This window comes from Pelodiscus sinensis, chromosome 2 (genome assembly GCF_052426305.1).
Source record: "Pelodiscus sinensis isolate ZL-2025 chromosome 2, ASM5242630v1, whole genome shotgun sequence".
NCBI lineage: Eukaryota > Metazoa > Chordata > Testudines > Trionychidae > Pelodiscus > Pelodiscus sinensis.
In genome coordinates, this window is record NC_143053.1 from 4,107,521 (window position 1) to 4,123,006 (window position 15,486).

Sequence of the window (15,486 nt, forward strand, 5' to 3'; positions counted from 1 at the left end):
CGTTCCTGTAACCCCGCGCTACAGGGCTCTCCCCCGTCCTAGCTACCCAGCCTTAGGCAGCCATGTGCTGTTCCTGTATCTCCCACTCTGGACTGACTTGGAGAAGGTTGGGGCGGGGGAGGGATGAGGGCACGCCCTAGGTTCCGCACCTTAATGAGGATTTTCTTCTTGAGCTGGGTGGGGGAAGGCAGCTCATCGGCGTTGATGTCCACCGGCTTGGTGAGCAGCATGTCCCCGAAGACCTTCTTGAAATGGGAGGCCATGTTCCTCTGCTGGACGATGCTGCAGTGGTCCTCGATGGAGAGGATGATGGGGAACCTGGGGTAGCCGGGAAGGAAAGGCCGGGTGACTCAGAACAGCCACCGAGAAGAGGTCCCAGGTCGCACGCCTGCTCCTCTGGTAGCCGGGGGCAAAGCTAACAAGGGCGGGACCCCACAGGAGCTAACAGGAACCACAGACCCAGGGGAGAAGCTGGTGGAGCCCATAGAGTGGGGGAAGCTGGAGGCAGAACCCTCGGACACTCACTAAACCAGGATCTGACACACACAACCTAGGAGTGTCGATGCCTTGGAATGGGACTTAGCAACTAGGTCTCAGCCCGGGATAACCAGGGAACATCTGGCCACCACACCTGGTTAAACAGGTGTCACTCTGGTTTCTAGTCATTACGGGCAGGCGTTTCAGACCCTTTCCCCAACCGCTGTTACTATTAAGCATGAGAACTCTGGATACTCTTGTTATCCACTGAAATGCCCAGTCCCCTTTTGAATGCGGCTAAGTTCTTGGCCTCGCGGGCTTCCTGCAGCCATGAGTTCCACTGTCCCTTAGCGAGCGGTCGCTAAGCCGCAAAGGGGTGACAAAGCCCAGGTGGTGCCGTGGGGTGGCCCTTACTCAGAGGTCACGAAGGCGTGCTCCTTGATGGTGTGCAGGACATCCAGGAATTTGATTTTGGAGGTGAGGGTGTGTCCGTGGTAGATGATTGGCAGGTCATCGGGACCATCCCAACAGTCCACTAAGGGCAGAGATGGTTGAGTGGTTAACACCCTCCCCCCACGCGTGGTCACTGATCCCCCTGCCCCACACGAGTGTCGCTGTGGCACTGTGCGCACGTCGTTGGCGTGCCAGGACACGGCACTTCACGGGTGGTCCCGGGGTAGATGCCACACTGGGGCTCATGGCTCAGATGCCAGGTAATATCACAGGCTGCCACCTAAGCAGGGCCACGTGGGACTGTGTGAGTGCGGGAGGCTTTGGGTGGTTTTGCTTGTCATGGATAGGAAGGGCAGGCAAGATCGGGTTCACCGGGGGGCTGAACCATCCAAATCTGAGGGCCCACTGAGTGGCAGATGCTGGAGCGACCGTCTAGGCTGATCTCCTGCACAGCCCAGGCCAGAGAATTCCTGCACTCGGTGGATGTGAAACGTTGGCCCAGCCGCCCCAGAGGACAACGATCCACTCATAACGTGAACGTCTCCTGTTTCCAGGGCACCGGAAGGAGCCTGATACGATTCGCCAACTAGGAATTGTGGCAGCCACCTCTGGGGTGAGACGGGGCGGCTGCCTGGCACCTCCCTGCAGCCCTACACCGACGGGTAAGACATCCCAAGCGGAGGCAATGGAAAGGGCCAACCCACCGCAGGGTGTGGCCAAGGCCCTGGGCTCAGGCCCCTACGTTTGTGCAACGTGGGAGTTGGGAACGTGGTTTTAGGGATCCTCCCAAGGATGCTGACTCCAGTGGTGACCGTGCACCCCTGCTGGCAACCCTAGGACAACTTCCTGCTGCCCCGCCCCACCCGCCATGGAGTGGCACCCGGGCTACTTGGCTCAGGCAGTCTGCGGCGCTCACAGCAGCCGCTCACTCACGCTCTATGCAGCGGCAGCCCATCCGGAGGCAGCGCGCGTAGGCTTCCAGCGAGGACTCGCTGGAGAACTGGTCCCCAGTCAGATACCTGCAACAAGAACAAGAGGGTCCCTGAATCACCAGCAGCGCCCAGAGGGCTCCAGCCTGCAGAACCGGGGGCAGGTCTGGGGAGCCTGGAGGAAGAGGAGCAGCTGCAAAGGCGGCTCCCAGACCATCTCAGGGAGCAACAACTGCAGATGCTGCCCGTCCAGGCAGCGCCCGGCCACAGACCACGTCCCTGGAGCTGCCTGGCAGGCCACGAGCTGCTGTGAGCAGTGGCTCCTTGCTGGGCTCGTGAGCTCTGGGGTCTTCGCTGTCCCGGGGCACCGCCGTCGGGATCCCATCTAATTTCCGTGTCTGCTCTGCCACGGCCGGCTGAGCTCAGGGGCCTCATCAGAGGTCGAAAGCCGCCAGGCCAGGCTAGAGAGAAGCCCTCCCCCCATGTTCGCTATTGCACTGCAGGCCAGAGCTCTGCTAGGGCTCTCAGACCAGACTGGCAGCTCCCCCAAGCTCTGCAGAACGGCTCCTAGGGCTGCCGCAGGAGGCTCCCGATTAGCTCCAACGGGTCGTGTCACTTCCTCTGCGCCCCACCGCCCGGCAGCTCTTACGTGTTGTGGGAGGAGGAGATCCAGTACTGGGAGAGCGGGTAGTTCATCTCCTCTGGGACCACCCGCTCGTACTTGGTATCCATGACCATGTTTTCCCTGGAGAACAGGTACGTCAGAAACTGAGGACAGAAGGGAAGCTGGTGAGAGTGAGGCTCCAGGACCCCGTGGGTCAGCCCAGGCAAAGGGGAGCAGCAGGCATGGGGCAAAGCCCTCGCAGGAATAGGGAAAGGGGGAGAAGTCGGTGGACAAGAGCAGAGGCCAAGCCAGGGCCTGTAACTCCTGCTGGGGCTGGGCTACAGAGGCAGCCTTTGGCACGCACGCTTCCCAACGTGTCGGGGAGCCGGAGGGGTTCGCTCAGGCCTCTCTTCCGTTACAACCGGCCCGTCTGCGTCCACGCAGTGCAATTCCCCGTGGGAGTCACTGCTGCAGCCTCCCACAAGCAGCTGCCAGAGGTGGATTTGGGGGCCAAAATCTGCAGCTGTGCCCGTTAGACGAGGATAATCAAACCCTCTTGCTTCAGGCCACAAGGAGAGCTACAAGTGCCAGGAAGGAATAGCAACCCCCAAGGTGCAGCACCGTACACTAGCCAGATGGGGAGCGTACGGCTTTCTGTGAAGCCTCGGCGCATGGTAACAGATGGAGGCTATGTCAGCGGCCTGTAGGTCCCTGGGTCTGATCTGACACGGCCCATCCTGATCTCCAGGCTGAGGGGCACACTGTCTGTTATAAAGGCACCTACAGCCGTGCACGCCACACGTCACAAGCCCTGTAACTACTCGAGAGACGTCACCTGCCCCAGCTGGGAGTCTGAGCTCAGCTGGCGGGCGCTGAGATGGCAAAGGGGTTGGCTGGGATCAGGGGGGATGGGGTACCGGTTCCTCTACCTCATCCAGCTGGAAGAAGGGCTCTGCCATGTCACTGAAGGGGTCCCTGAGGTAGCTGCACATGTACTCCCGCACCTTGCCGATGTCACTGGCCCAGGGCTCCTAGGGCGAGAGCACAGAGGGCAATGTTAGGGGAGGAGCTGCCCTGAGGGTTTGGATGTGAACCACCACAGGCGGGAACCCGAAGACTCCAGCCTCAGATCTGCAAGATGAAGAACCTCCTGACAGAGAGAACGTGGCTGGACTAAGGGCTCAAGAGACTCATGACCTTCAGCTCGCCACAGGGCAGGTATGGCACATAATCCCCACCACCACCACTGTGCCTCCACCCTGCTGTGCAGGGAACAGAGGGGAGTCCGGTGTTGAAGGCCAGCAGCACTGGCGTGTTGAGCTGGCGAGTCCTACCTTATTGTAATTATTCTCTTGACTAGATTTAAGATCCATGCAAGCCTTGGTAGGGATTTGCTCCTCGTTCTTAAAATGGTTTCATCTGAATTTTCTGTCAGAGATCGACAGGCCACGAGGCCAGGTCTGACCTTCCCTATCACGCAAGTCACAGAATCTCCTCCAGGCATGCACCAAGCCCATCACTTCTGACTGAGCAGGAGCAGGTCTTCTAGAACGACCTGCGATCGGGAGTGAGAGACCCCAAACCGCAGAGTCACCACATTTAAAGGCAGAAGGGACCACGCGATCACCCAGTCTGCCCGGGCCTATGATGGATTCTCCATTGCAGCCCTGCATGAGTTGTTCTGATGGGGAATCTCTAGAGCTATCAATGGATTCAAAAAATTAATCACACAATTAACCACACTGTTAAACAATAACAGAATACCATTTATTTTGATATTTTGGATGTTTTCCACATTTTCAGCTATATGATTTCAGTTACACAGTCTACAAAATGTAGTGCTTGTTTTCTATTTGTTTTTATTACAAGTATTTGCACTGTAAAAAACAAAATAGTATTTTTCACTTCACCTCATACGAGTACTACGGTGCAACCTCTTTATCATCAAAGTTGAACTTGCAAATGTAGATTTACATACAAAAAGAACTGCATTAGAAAACAAACGAATGTAAAACTTTAGCACTTCCAAGTCCACTCAGTCCTACTTCTTGTTCAGCCAATGGCTCAGACAAAATTGGGTTACAATTTGTAGGAGATAACTTTGCCTGCTTCTTGTTTAAAATGTCACCCGAAAGTCAGAACACACGTTTGTATGGCACTGTTGTAGCTAGCATCTTATTTTGGTACCTTCTTTGTGTTTTGTCAGATCTGCAGTGAAAATGTTGTCTGGGTTGATAGCTGAGAGTGCCTTAATACATGGCAGCATGTGAGTAAAACAGAGCAGAAGACGTACAATTCTGCCCCAAGAAGTTCCACCACAAATACAATTAACACAGGTTTTTAATGAGCATCATCAGAAGGGAAGCGTGTCCTCCGGAATGGTGGCCAGAACATGAAGGGGCATACGAATGACTATCACATCTGTCATTAAATACCTTGCAGTACTAGCTACAACAGTGACACGTGAACGCCGGTTCTCACTTTCAGGAGCCATTGTAAATAAGAAGGAGGCAGCATTATCACCCATAAATGTAAGCGAACTTGTGCGTCTGAGCGATTGGCTGCACAAGGAGCACAACTGAGGGGTCTTGTAGGCACTGAAGTTTGACACTGTTTTGTTTCTGAATGCAGTTGAGGCACCAAAAAAAAAATCTGCATTTGTAATTTGCACTTTCACGATAAAGGGATCGCGCTACAGTACTTGTCTGAGGTGAACTGAAATGCTGTCTTTTATCATGTTTACAGTGCAAATATTTGCAATAAAATACTGATATAAAGTGAGCACTGTACACTTTGTAGTCTGCTGTGTGAGTCTGTATGCAAAAAAACCCCTAGGAGCCCTGTGGCACCTTAATACTAACAAATGTATATGGGCATAAGCTTGTGGGGGTAAAAATCACGTCAGCAGATGCTGACGTGGATTTTACCCATGAAAGCTTATGCTCAAATAAATCTGTTAGTCTTTAAGGTGCCCCTGGCTCCTTTTCGATTTTGTATTCTGTGTTATAATTGAAATCAGCATCCTTGAAAATGTGGAGAAGCGTCCCAAAAGGTTGAACACATTTCAGTGGGTACTCAACAGTGGTTCAATTGGTTCAACAGTGTGATTAAAATGCAATTAATTTTTTAAATAACAATTACTTTTGGAGTTAATCACACAAGTTAACTGCAATTAATCGTCGGCCCTATTAATCCGCTGTTAAAAACATGCCTCTTCTTTCCAGTCTGAGTTTGTCTGGTTTTGGCTTCCCCCACCCATCATCACATTCTCTCTGTCCACGGCTGGAATATGGGCAGCGGCACACACGGCCCTTCCTGAGACAGCAGGGCCTCTCTGCTGATACTGCCCCCAGAGGATGCCCACTTGGAGGGCAGTGGGTCTCATGGTATAACAGGAAGTCCTTGGAGGATCATGACTTTAGGTTACCAGAGGCCGGGGCTGGCTTTGGGTAGCCAGAAGCAATCTGATTGCCGAACAGCGGCGCTATGCCGGGGAATGGGACGTGAGCCGTAGCCGATACCTTCTGGTCGTACTGCAGAAACTTCTGGAAGTCGTACAGTGTAATTTGGCACAGCTCTGCCCGGTCGACATTCCTGGGGAGGCGCAGGGAGCCAGTCAGCAGCAGTATGTGCAAGGCAGGGAGCCAGCCTCCCCCCACCAAAAGGAAATTGAGCTCTGCCACTGCCCCTCAGTTCTAACCCAGCCCCCCGGCTACCCCAGCCCTGGGCTCCTCCCCCCACAGCTCTGCCACTTCCCCTCACTTCTAACCCACAGCCCCCCGGCCACCCCAGCCCTGGGCTCCTCCCCCCACAGCTCTGCCACTGCCCCTCACTTCTAACCCACAGCCCCCCGGCCACCCCAGCCCTGGGCTCTGCCCCCCACAGCTCTGCCGCTGCCCCTCACTTCTAACCCACAGCCCCCCGGCTACCCCAGCCCTGGGCTCCGCCCCCCACAGCTCTGCCACTGCTCCTCACTTCTAACCCCCCGCCCCCTGGCTACCCCAGCCCTGGGCTCCTCCCCTGACAGCTCTGCCACTGCCCTTCAGTTCTAACCCACAGTCCCCTGGGTATCCCAGCCCTGGACTCCCCCCATGCTGTGGTGATGATTCAGCTGAGTCCTGACCCACAGCTCCTTCCCCAGTGTGGCTCCTTCTGGACTGAGCTGAGTGACACGTGTTAACCGGAGCAGCCGGCCAATGCCCTGGGGTTCCTCTGGGTTTACGTTCCTGTGTCTGGGGAGCGAACTGGGCGCTGCTGGGGGATGGGGGGGGGGGGGCAGACAGGGCTGGACTTGTGAAGAGACCCCTGGGCTCTGACCTGGCGCACACGCATGCCCACACACTGTGAGCCGGGCTCTGACCTGGCGCACACGCACGCACACACACTGTGAGCCGGGCTCTGACCTGGCGCACACGCACGCACACACACTGTGAGCCGGGCTCTGACCTGGTGCACACGCACGCACACACACTGTGAGCCGGGCTCTGACCTGGCGCACACGCACACACACACACTGTGAGCCGGGCTCTGACCTGGCGCACACGCACGCACACACACTGTGAGCTGGGCCCTGACCTGGCGCACACGCACGCACACACACTGTGAGCCGGGCTCTGACCTGGCGCACCCGCACGCACACACACTGTGAGCCGGGCTCTGACCTGGCGCACACGCACGCACACACACTGTGAGCTGGGCCCTGACCTGGCGCACACGCACGCACACACACTGTGAGCCGGGCTCTGACCTGGCGCACACGCATGCACACACACTGTGAGCCGGGCTCTGACCTGGTGCACACGCACGCACACACGCTGTGAGCTGGGCTCTGACCTGGCGCACACGCACGCACACACGCTGTGAGCCGGGCTCTGACCTGGTGCACACGCACGCACACACACTGTGAGCCGGGCTCTGACCTGGCGCACACGCATGCACACACACTGTGAGCCGGGCTCTGACCTGGTGCACACGCACGCACACACACTGTGAGCCGGGCTCTGACCTGGCGCACACGCACGCACACACACTGTGAGCCGGGCTCTGACCTGGCGCACACGCATGCACACACACTGTGAGCCGGGCTCTGACCTGGTGCACACGCACGCACACACACTGTGAGCCGGGCTCTGACCTGGCGCAAACGCACGCACACACACTGTGAGCCGGGCTCTGACCTGGCGCACACGCACGCACACACACTGTGAGCCGGGCTCTGACCTGGCGCACACGCACGCACACACACTGTGAGCCGGGCTCTGACCTGGCGCACACGCACGCACACACACTGTGAGCCGGGCTCTGACCTGGCGCACACGCACGCACACACGCTGTGAGCCGGGCTCTGACCTGGCGCACACGCACGCACACACGCTGTGAGCCGGGCTCTGACCTGGCGCACACGCACGCACACACGCTGTGAGCCGGGCTCTGACCTGGCGCACACGCACGCACACACGCTGTGAGCCGGGCTCTGACCTGGCGCACACGCACGCACACACGCTGTGAGCCGGGCTCTGACCTGGCGCACACGCACGCACACACGCTGTGAGCCGGGCTCTGACCTGGCGCACACGCACGCACACACGCTGTGAGCCGGGCTCTGACCTGGCGCACACGCACGCACACACGCTGTGAGCCGGGCTCTGACCTGGCGCACACGCACGCACACACGCTGTGAGCCGGGCTCTGACCTGGCGCACACGCACGCACACACGCTGTGAGCCGGGCTCTGACCTGGCGCACACGCATGCACACACGCTGTGAGCCGGGCTCTGACAAGGAGGGCTCCTTGGTACTCACCGCAAGGAGAAGGAGAGTTCCAGCTGTTCAATTATCTGCAATGCAAAGGGACACAAGGGGCGGGTTAGCTGGCCGAGAAGTGTCCCGTGCAAGCTGGATGGGGACTGGAGCAGGAGGCGGAGTTTGTCTAGAGTCTGGGACGGGCGGCTGAATGGCCCTGGGTCTCTGACTCCCTCTAGGGTCTTCCCCATCTCCCGTCCCTACCCCAAAGCCCCCACAAAGCCTGTTCTCTGGGGCTCTCTCTTCTTCATGCCACGGACATTCAAGGTGCTGCAGAAATGCCCATTACTAGTGACGGGCAGCAGCGTGACCTCTCTGGCCCTTCTTAGCCACCCCGGACTCTCCCCCCGCCACATGGTCACCCAGGGCCTGGCCACCCGAAGGCCCCGACTCCATACCGATTTCTGAGCTTCGAACATCAGGTTTTTGTAGAAGTGAGTGAAGTGGGTGAAGGCCATGTCGCTCCTGGCTTCCACTTCCTGTCGGGAGAGAGACAGAACCTTGTGAGGGGGGCTGGGGGGAGCAGAGACTCCCAGGGCTGGAGGATCTCGGGAGACATCAAGCACCTGGGGCAGAAGATGGGGGGAAAGGCCCCCTGGAGGCAGCGAGGCATCGGATTGCCTTGAGTCAAGCCCATAGGCCATGTGGAGCCTGGGGCGTCACAGTCCTGACAAGCAGGGCCCCATTCTGAGCCAATGTCCCAGATGGGCTGGCTGGGTTATTTCCAGGGGAAGTTGGGACCATGGGTGGCGGGAGAAGGCAGCGGAAGCCCCGCCCCTTCTGCCCAAAGCCACACCCCTCGTCCTGAGATCATACCTCTTGACAATCTTGCCCCGCCCACCAAGCCCCGCCCAACTCCTTACACCCTACACAGGGTGAGCGGCCCAGCGAGAAGCAGATCAGAGTGTTGGGCGGGGAAGGAGCAGCAAAGGCGATTGGCCACCTCTAGGAATGGACTAAGAGCCTATTCCCTTGAAAGTGTCCTTCGGAAGGGCAGGAGGAAGGCACAGAAAATCAAATCCCGGGCGGGAACAGAGTCTTCCACTCCTACTCCAGAGGCCTGGCCTCTAAAGGGAGGGGCAGAAAAGCAGAGGGGACGAGAGGGAGGAGACCGTGTTCTCACCACGAGCTTGTCCCGCAGGAACCTCATGTTGGGCACCCGATAGTTCACCTGGGGCAGCCAGGTCTTCAGATCCTTCACCGTGACGCTGCAAGACACACAGAGCAGGAGTCAGCGTCACATGCAGGCTCTGGGCCTCCAGGCAGCCCCATGGCCTCGGGCAATTTCACTCCCGCCCTTCTCACAGATGGGTCTTCTGGGAAGCAAAAAGGCCTGTCCCTGTGAGAAAGAAAAGGGACCAAGAGCGGCAGGAACTCCAGGGCTCCAGAGCTGCCGGGTGCTCGCGGGAACCCCGTACATGATTCACCCAACTTGTGTCTCCCCCAGGGACCTGAACTCTGGGTTCACTGAGCAGTGAGACATGGGGCTGGCCCCCAGGCTGAGGTTGCATGCAGGTGGCTCCTAAGTCGGAATCACTAGTGTGGACACACTAAGGTGTTTTGCAAGGCTGCAATCCATGTCGCTTAGCCTGGCTGCCATGGAACAGGGTTTGCTTCTGAGCTTCTGACCACGTGCAGAGCAAACACAGAATCATAAAACATAGGACTGGAAGGGACCTCAAGAGGTCATCTCACAGCAGGACCCAGGACCGTCTTGACCGTCCTTGACAGGTGTCTGTCTAACCTGCTCTTAAATATCTCCAGTGATAGAGATTCCACAACCGCCCTAGGCAAGGAAATCATCTGTAAACACTTGGGGTATGTCTACACTACCCTCCTAGTTCGAACTAGCGGGGTAATGTAGGCATACCGCACTTGCAAATGAAGCCCGGGATTTGAATTTCCCGGGCTTCATTTGCATAAGCGGGGAGCCGCCATTTTTAAAACCCCGCTGGTTCGAACCCCGTGCAGCGAGGCTACACGGGGCACGAACTAGGTAGTTCGAACTAGGCTTCCTAGTTCGAACTACCATTACTCCTCGTGAAATGGCAAATACAACTTAGATGGGGCTACTATAAGGCAGGTGCATAACTGGCTGGATAACTGTACTCAGAGAGTAGTTATTAATGGTTCACAATCCTGCTGGAAAAGTATAACAAGCAGGGTTCCACAGGGGTCTGTTTTAGGACCGGCTCTGTTCAGGATCTTCATCAACGATTTAGATATTGGCATAGAAAGTACGCTTATTAAATTTGCAGATGATACCAAGCTGGGAGGGGTTGCAAGTGCTTTGGAGGATAGGGTCATAATTCAAACTGGTCTGGACAAATTGGAGAAATGGTCTGAGGTAAACAGGATGAAGTTTAATAAAGACAAATGCAAAGTGCTCCACTTAGGACGGAACAATCCGTTTCACACACACAGAATGGGAAGCAGCTGTCTAGGAAGGAGTCCTGCAGAAAGGGATCTAGGGGTTATAGTGGACCACAAGCTGAATATGAGTCAGCAGTGTGATGCTGTTGCAAAAAAAGCAAACATGAGTCTGGGATGTATTAACAGGTGTGTTGTGAGCAAGACACGAGAAGTCATTCTTCCGCTCTACTCTGTGCTGGTTAGGCCTCAGTTGGAGTATTATGTCCAGTTCTGGGCACCACATTTCAAGAAAGATGTGGAGAAATTGGAGAGGGTCCAGAGAAGAGCATTGAGAATGATTAAAGGTCTAGAGAACATGAGCTATGAGGGAAGGCTGAAGGAATTGGGTTTGTGTTTTCAGGGATCTAAAAGGGTGTCATATGGAGGAGGGAGAAAACTTGTTCATCTTGTCCTCTGAGGCAAGAACAAGAAGCAATGGGCTTAAACTGCAGCAAGGGAGGTTTAGGTTGGACATTAGGAAAAAGTTCCTGTCAGGGTGGTGAAACACTGGAATAAATTGCCCAGGGAGGTTGTGGAATCCCTTTCTCTGGAGATATTTAAGAGCAGGTTAGATCAATGTCTATCAGGGATGGTCTAAACAGTATTTGATCCTGCCATGGGAGCAGGGGACTGGACTCGATGACCTCTCGAGGTCCCTTCCAGTCCTAGTATTCTATGATTCTATGAATTGATTCCAGTGTTTAACCACCCTGACAGTTTTTCCTAACGTCCAACCTAAGCCTCCCTTGCTGCAGTTTAAGCCCATTGCTTCTTGTCCTGTCCTCAGAGGCCAGGAGAACAATTTTTCTCCCTCCTCCTTGTGATACCCTTTTAGATACCTGAAAACTGCTACCATGTCTCCTCTCAGTCTTCTCCTTTCCAAAGTAAACAAGCCCCATTATTGCAGCCTTCCCTCACAGTTCATGTTCTCCTGACCTTTTATCATTTTTGTTGCTCTTCTCTGGACTTTCTCCAATCTCTCCACATCTTTCTTGAAATGTGGTGCCCAGAACTGGATACAATACTCCAACTGAGACCTTTAGTAACATGCCCCGATCCCAAACGAACAAAGGAGAGACACAGAAAGAGGTGAAGTTCCAACTGACAGACTGGTCTGAGAAAACTGGGGGATTTCAAGGGCTTCTTTAAAAATCTGAGTCACTTTGTCTCTTCTGCCTCTGGAGGGACTGCTCAGGGTAGAAAGACACTATCTACCAGGGACAGAAAGGAGGGCAGTTCGGAAACCTGAGAGCTGAGGCCTGGAAAGAAGGTCTGGCGGACAGGTCAGCTGAGAAGACATTCAATCTCTCAGTCTGATTTTGGGCCTCACACTTGTTTTGTATAGTCCTCTTAAAAATACCCACAGCCGAATGGGCCTTGCTGTGTATTTGCTGTGAGGGCTATAGCATCGTGAGGGCTCCTCTCAGAAAGATGAACATGGGTGTGGGATGTCGGCACAAGAACCCAGCCAGCGAACCCGTAGAGATGGCGGAACTGGAGCAGGTGCAAATGGTACCTCAGGGCATTAAACTGACTAAAATCATCATTAACCCTCTGACAGCCACCAAGCTATTTGGGACTCAAACGCACAGCCCTAGTGCTTGGCTTGAATCTGCAGTTACCCAAGTCAGACAGCAGGGGGCAGCATGCTCCATCCTCTCCTGCTCCCCCCTCCCCTGGCACCTCTCCCCTCCCCCATCCCCTTCTGCACTTGCTAACCCAGTCTACAGCTGCTCAGGGTGTTCTCTGGGCTTTGAGCCAAGGCCCCGGAGCAGTTTCGTGGCATGAGCTCTGAGCTGCAGCAGAAGGGCTTTGCTGGTGTCACTATGCCGGGAAACCCTCCTAGTGGAGACCCAGCAGATACGGGCAAAAGACCAGCGGAGATTATCTCAGATTCCCTTTTTGGGGGGTGGAGGGGTAACTGTGTCCACACCCGGGCTGTCGCTGGGGCAGCTCTGTCAGGCAGGGGAGTGAGTTTTCCACAAGGCTCCCCAACAGCGCTAGGCCAGCGAACCGTTGCCGAGGAGACTGGGCCTGAGATGTCAGGAACCACGTGGCTTGATGCTGGATGGACGAGCCGAGATGTCGTGACTTGGCGTAGCCCCGGGAGGGTGGGGACCGGCCCGTGACCCAAGCGAAGGGAAGGCCAGCAGGGAATGCTCAGCCGAGTTGTGGAGTTTGGGTGCTGACACCTGCCTGAGAAGTGCTGAGGGCCGTCCCCACGCAGGGACCCCCGATGGGAGGGGTGAGCGGCCCGAGACCAGTCACTGACAGGGCGAGGGGTGGTCAGCGCCGCTTAGGATCAGACCCCAGGCTTGGCTTTGGCTGGCCTCACTGAATTTAACACGATCAGCTCTGCGGCCAGGCCCTGCTGCTGCACCAGAGCGCGGTGCTCGGGAAAGCAACACCGAGCTGCCTGGGGCGGGCGAGCGCGGGGGGGTCTCCAGCTGCGTCTCAGAGACTCAGCAGCTCACCGTCCCCGCAGCCTCCCGGGATCCCCGCCGTGCTATTAATACTGTGACCTTGTGGTGCCTGGATCACGCTCTGCAACCCCCGGGCCTACAAATCCGACCAGGTGTAGCTGTGTACGCCCCTCACTGGCGCATCGCAGGGCATCCCAGGGGGTAACACAACATGCCAAATCAGCTCAGCTCAGTGGGATTATGCCGAGTGCCTGGTGCAAGGAGACGTCCCCGGAGACTCCAGCCAGGGGGCCGTCCTTGGGGGACAGGCCAGAAGGCCTTTTTCCCCTCACTAGGTTTGTCTCAGACTGGAGCATAACGCACAGACCCCCAGGGGACACACCCATGTTTTTGTAAAGCCGATTGCGCCTTCCACATGAGTCCCATTTCCTGTCCCATCTCCCATCATTTCCTGCCCAGGCCCCCTCCTCTTCCTGGATGGAACCCCTCGTTTCCTGCCCAATGTCCTGTTTACACAGAGCGGGTACGCGGCGGGGCCAAGAGGTCATCCCCGGCGGCTGCTCCTCCTCCCGCCCTGGTATCTGCGCCTCTTTAGCTAGCTGGGCAGGAAGGGACCTAGCTTAATGCTGATTAAACAAAACATTTGAAACCGTTTTCTTGCCTCCTCCCTGCCCCCCTTCTGTGCCCCTGGGCTTCTCAAAGAGGCGCTGACTCATCTCCACCTCCTCGTTCAGTCCGGTTTGGCTCCGGATTCCTGGACAACCTGTCACAGGATGTGAGCGTCCCACTGCGTCCTGGCCCGAGTTGCAGCTCTGACCATGGGCTCCAACTCCCCCCTCCTTAAAGCCACACGCGGAGCCTGGCCAGCAAGCACCGAGCACCCAGGCATGCCAGTGGGCGCTCTGAGTGCACAAGGACTGCAGGATCAGGGCTTCCGCTGCTGATCGGGAGGCCAGCTCCTGGCCACGGAGAACAGGACTCCTGCGGCTTTTTGGCTAGCCTGGGGAGGAGCAGAAGTGGCACGGCTGTGTGGTGGGCAGGGCGTGGCTGAGACCTGGAAGTCCGTGGGAGCTGCCTGAAAGCTCAGCCAGAACTCCTGGTAAGCTGAGAGCTTGGGCAGCCACCCAGGAGAGATTCCAATGCTGCCCAGCTGATTAGCAGAGCCCCCACAGCATGTGTTTTTATTGGTGGTGCACATGTGCACATGCCTAGTGCACATAAAATTTATTCTGCACATGGATGGAAAAGTTTAGAGCAGGGTTTCCCAACCTATGGGTCGGGATGCAAATATGGGTCACCAAGTGTTTCCCCAGGTGGCTCTGCCCTCCCTCCTCCCCCCGTTTTTGGATTGCCTTCGGTCACCAAGTCTTCCTGATTTGTCAAAATGGGTCCCCATCTGGATTGGGAATCGCTGGGTTAGAGGGAATGCTACCCTGACCCAGCGCCCCCATCCTGTGCATGTCGCCCTCTGGTGGCTGTCGCAGGAAGTGTGGACGCGCCGAGCGAGGGGCGTGACGACTTTGTCAGGATGAAAACCCCGAGGGATGTCCCCCTCCATCCGCCTCACTCACCTGCCCTCTCTGGTCCTGTCCATCAAGTCAAACTGTTTCCGCAGCCACCTGCAGGAGGAATGAGAAGACGCGGATCAGCTGGGAGCGCAGTGCAGTTAACGCACCCGCTGAGGTCTTGGCCTCTTCCGAAGGGGATTCCACCTCTGGGAGGTGTCTCCTCCCCTCCTCAGCACCCCGGCCAGCTCGGGGGCCCCCAGACGATCAGTGCTCTCCAGGAGTCCTGGGTGCCCCCAAACAGGGATGAAGGAAAACCAAACGAAAGGCCCTGCCTGCCGCTGGCTTCCCTGCCCCACCTCACTCTGCAGGGCCAGGGGAGGCCTGGGTCTCCTGCCCCACCCGGCCCCGCTCTGGAGTGACGAGGCAGAGGGACCCCAGCCTCCCAAGGGCCCCAGTACCTTTCGGTCTGCAGCGGCGTCTGGGCTTTCTGCGTGTCTGTCACCAGCCAGTTCAGGCCCGTCATCCACAGGTTGACGTCGTCCTCACAGAAGGCTGAGGAGAGGAGAGGGGCTACGGGAAACCGCCTTTCTGTGCGTACCTTAGCGAGGGGGCGGGGGTGCTCCAGGGCCGACCTCTCCCACAGCTCTGGGGTCTGGGAGGGAGGGGGTCTGGCTGCTCAGGGGCCGACCTCTCCCCACAGCTGTGGGGTCTGGGAGGGGGTCTGGCTCCGGGTGGCGCTTACCTCAGATGGCTCCTGGGAAGCGATGGGTATCCGGGCCAATGGGAGCTGCAGAGCTAGCGCTGGGGAAGGGCAGTTTCAGCGCCCGGGTGGCAGCCCCTATGCCTAAGAGCTGGAGGCGTATGCTGGCTGCTTCCCA

General features: G+C 57.0%; 1 protein-coding gene across 2 annotated transcripts in view; it reads right to left on the reverse strand.

The window, feature by feature from the left end:
• LOC102461099 (1-phosphatidylinositol 4,5-bisphosphate phosphodiesterase gamma-1-like) overlaps nucleotides 1–15,486 on the reverse strand; it is an 88,041-nt gene that overhangs the window by 34,034 nt on the left and 38,521 nt on the right. For both annotated transcript variants that reach the window (XM_075919990.2, XM_075919991.2), the window contains exons 4-14: nucleotides 15,067–15,160; nucleotides 14,672–14,719; nucleotides 9,389–9,473; nucleotides 8,664–8,744; nucleotides 8,266–8,300; nucleotides 5,985–6,057; nucleotides 3,393–3,494; nucleotides 2,509–2,627; nucleotides 1,864–1,949; nucleotides 892–1,012; nucleotides 150–318 (exon numbers count right to left, since the gene is read on the reverse strand). In XM_075919990.2, coding sequence (XP_075776105.2) covers nucleotides 150–318; nucleotides 892–1,012; nucleotides 1,864–1,949; nucleotides 2,509–2,627; nucleotides 3,393–3,494; nucleotides 5,985–6,057; nucleotides 8,266–8,300; nucleotides 8,664–8,744; nucleotides 9,389–9,473; nucleotides 14,672–14,719; nucleotides 15,067–15,160 — 1,013 coding nt within the window. The remainder of the gene's footprint in view (nucleotides 1–149; nucleotides 319–891; nucleotides 1,013–1,863; nucleotides 1,950–2,508; nucleotides 2,628–3,392; nucleotides 3,495–5,984; nucleotides 6,058–8,265; nucleotides 8,301–8,663; nucleotides 8,745–9,388; nucleotides 9,474–14,671; nucleotides 14,720–15,066; nucleotides 15,161–15,486) is intronic.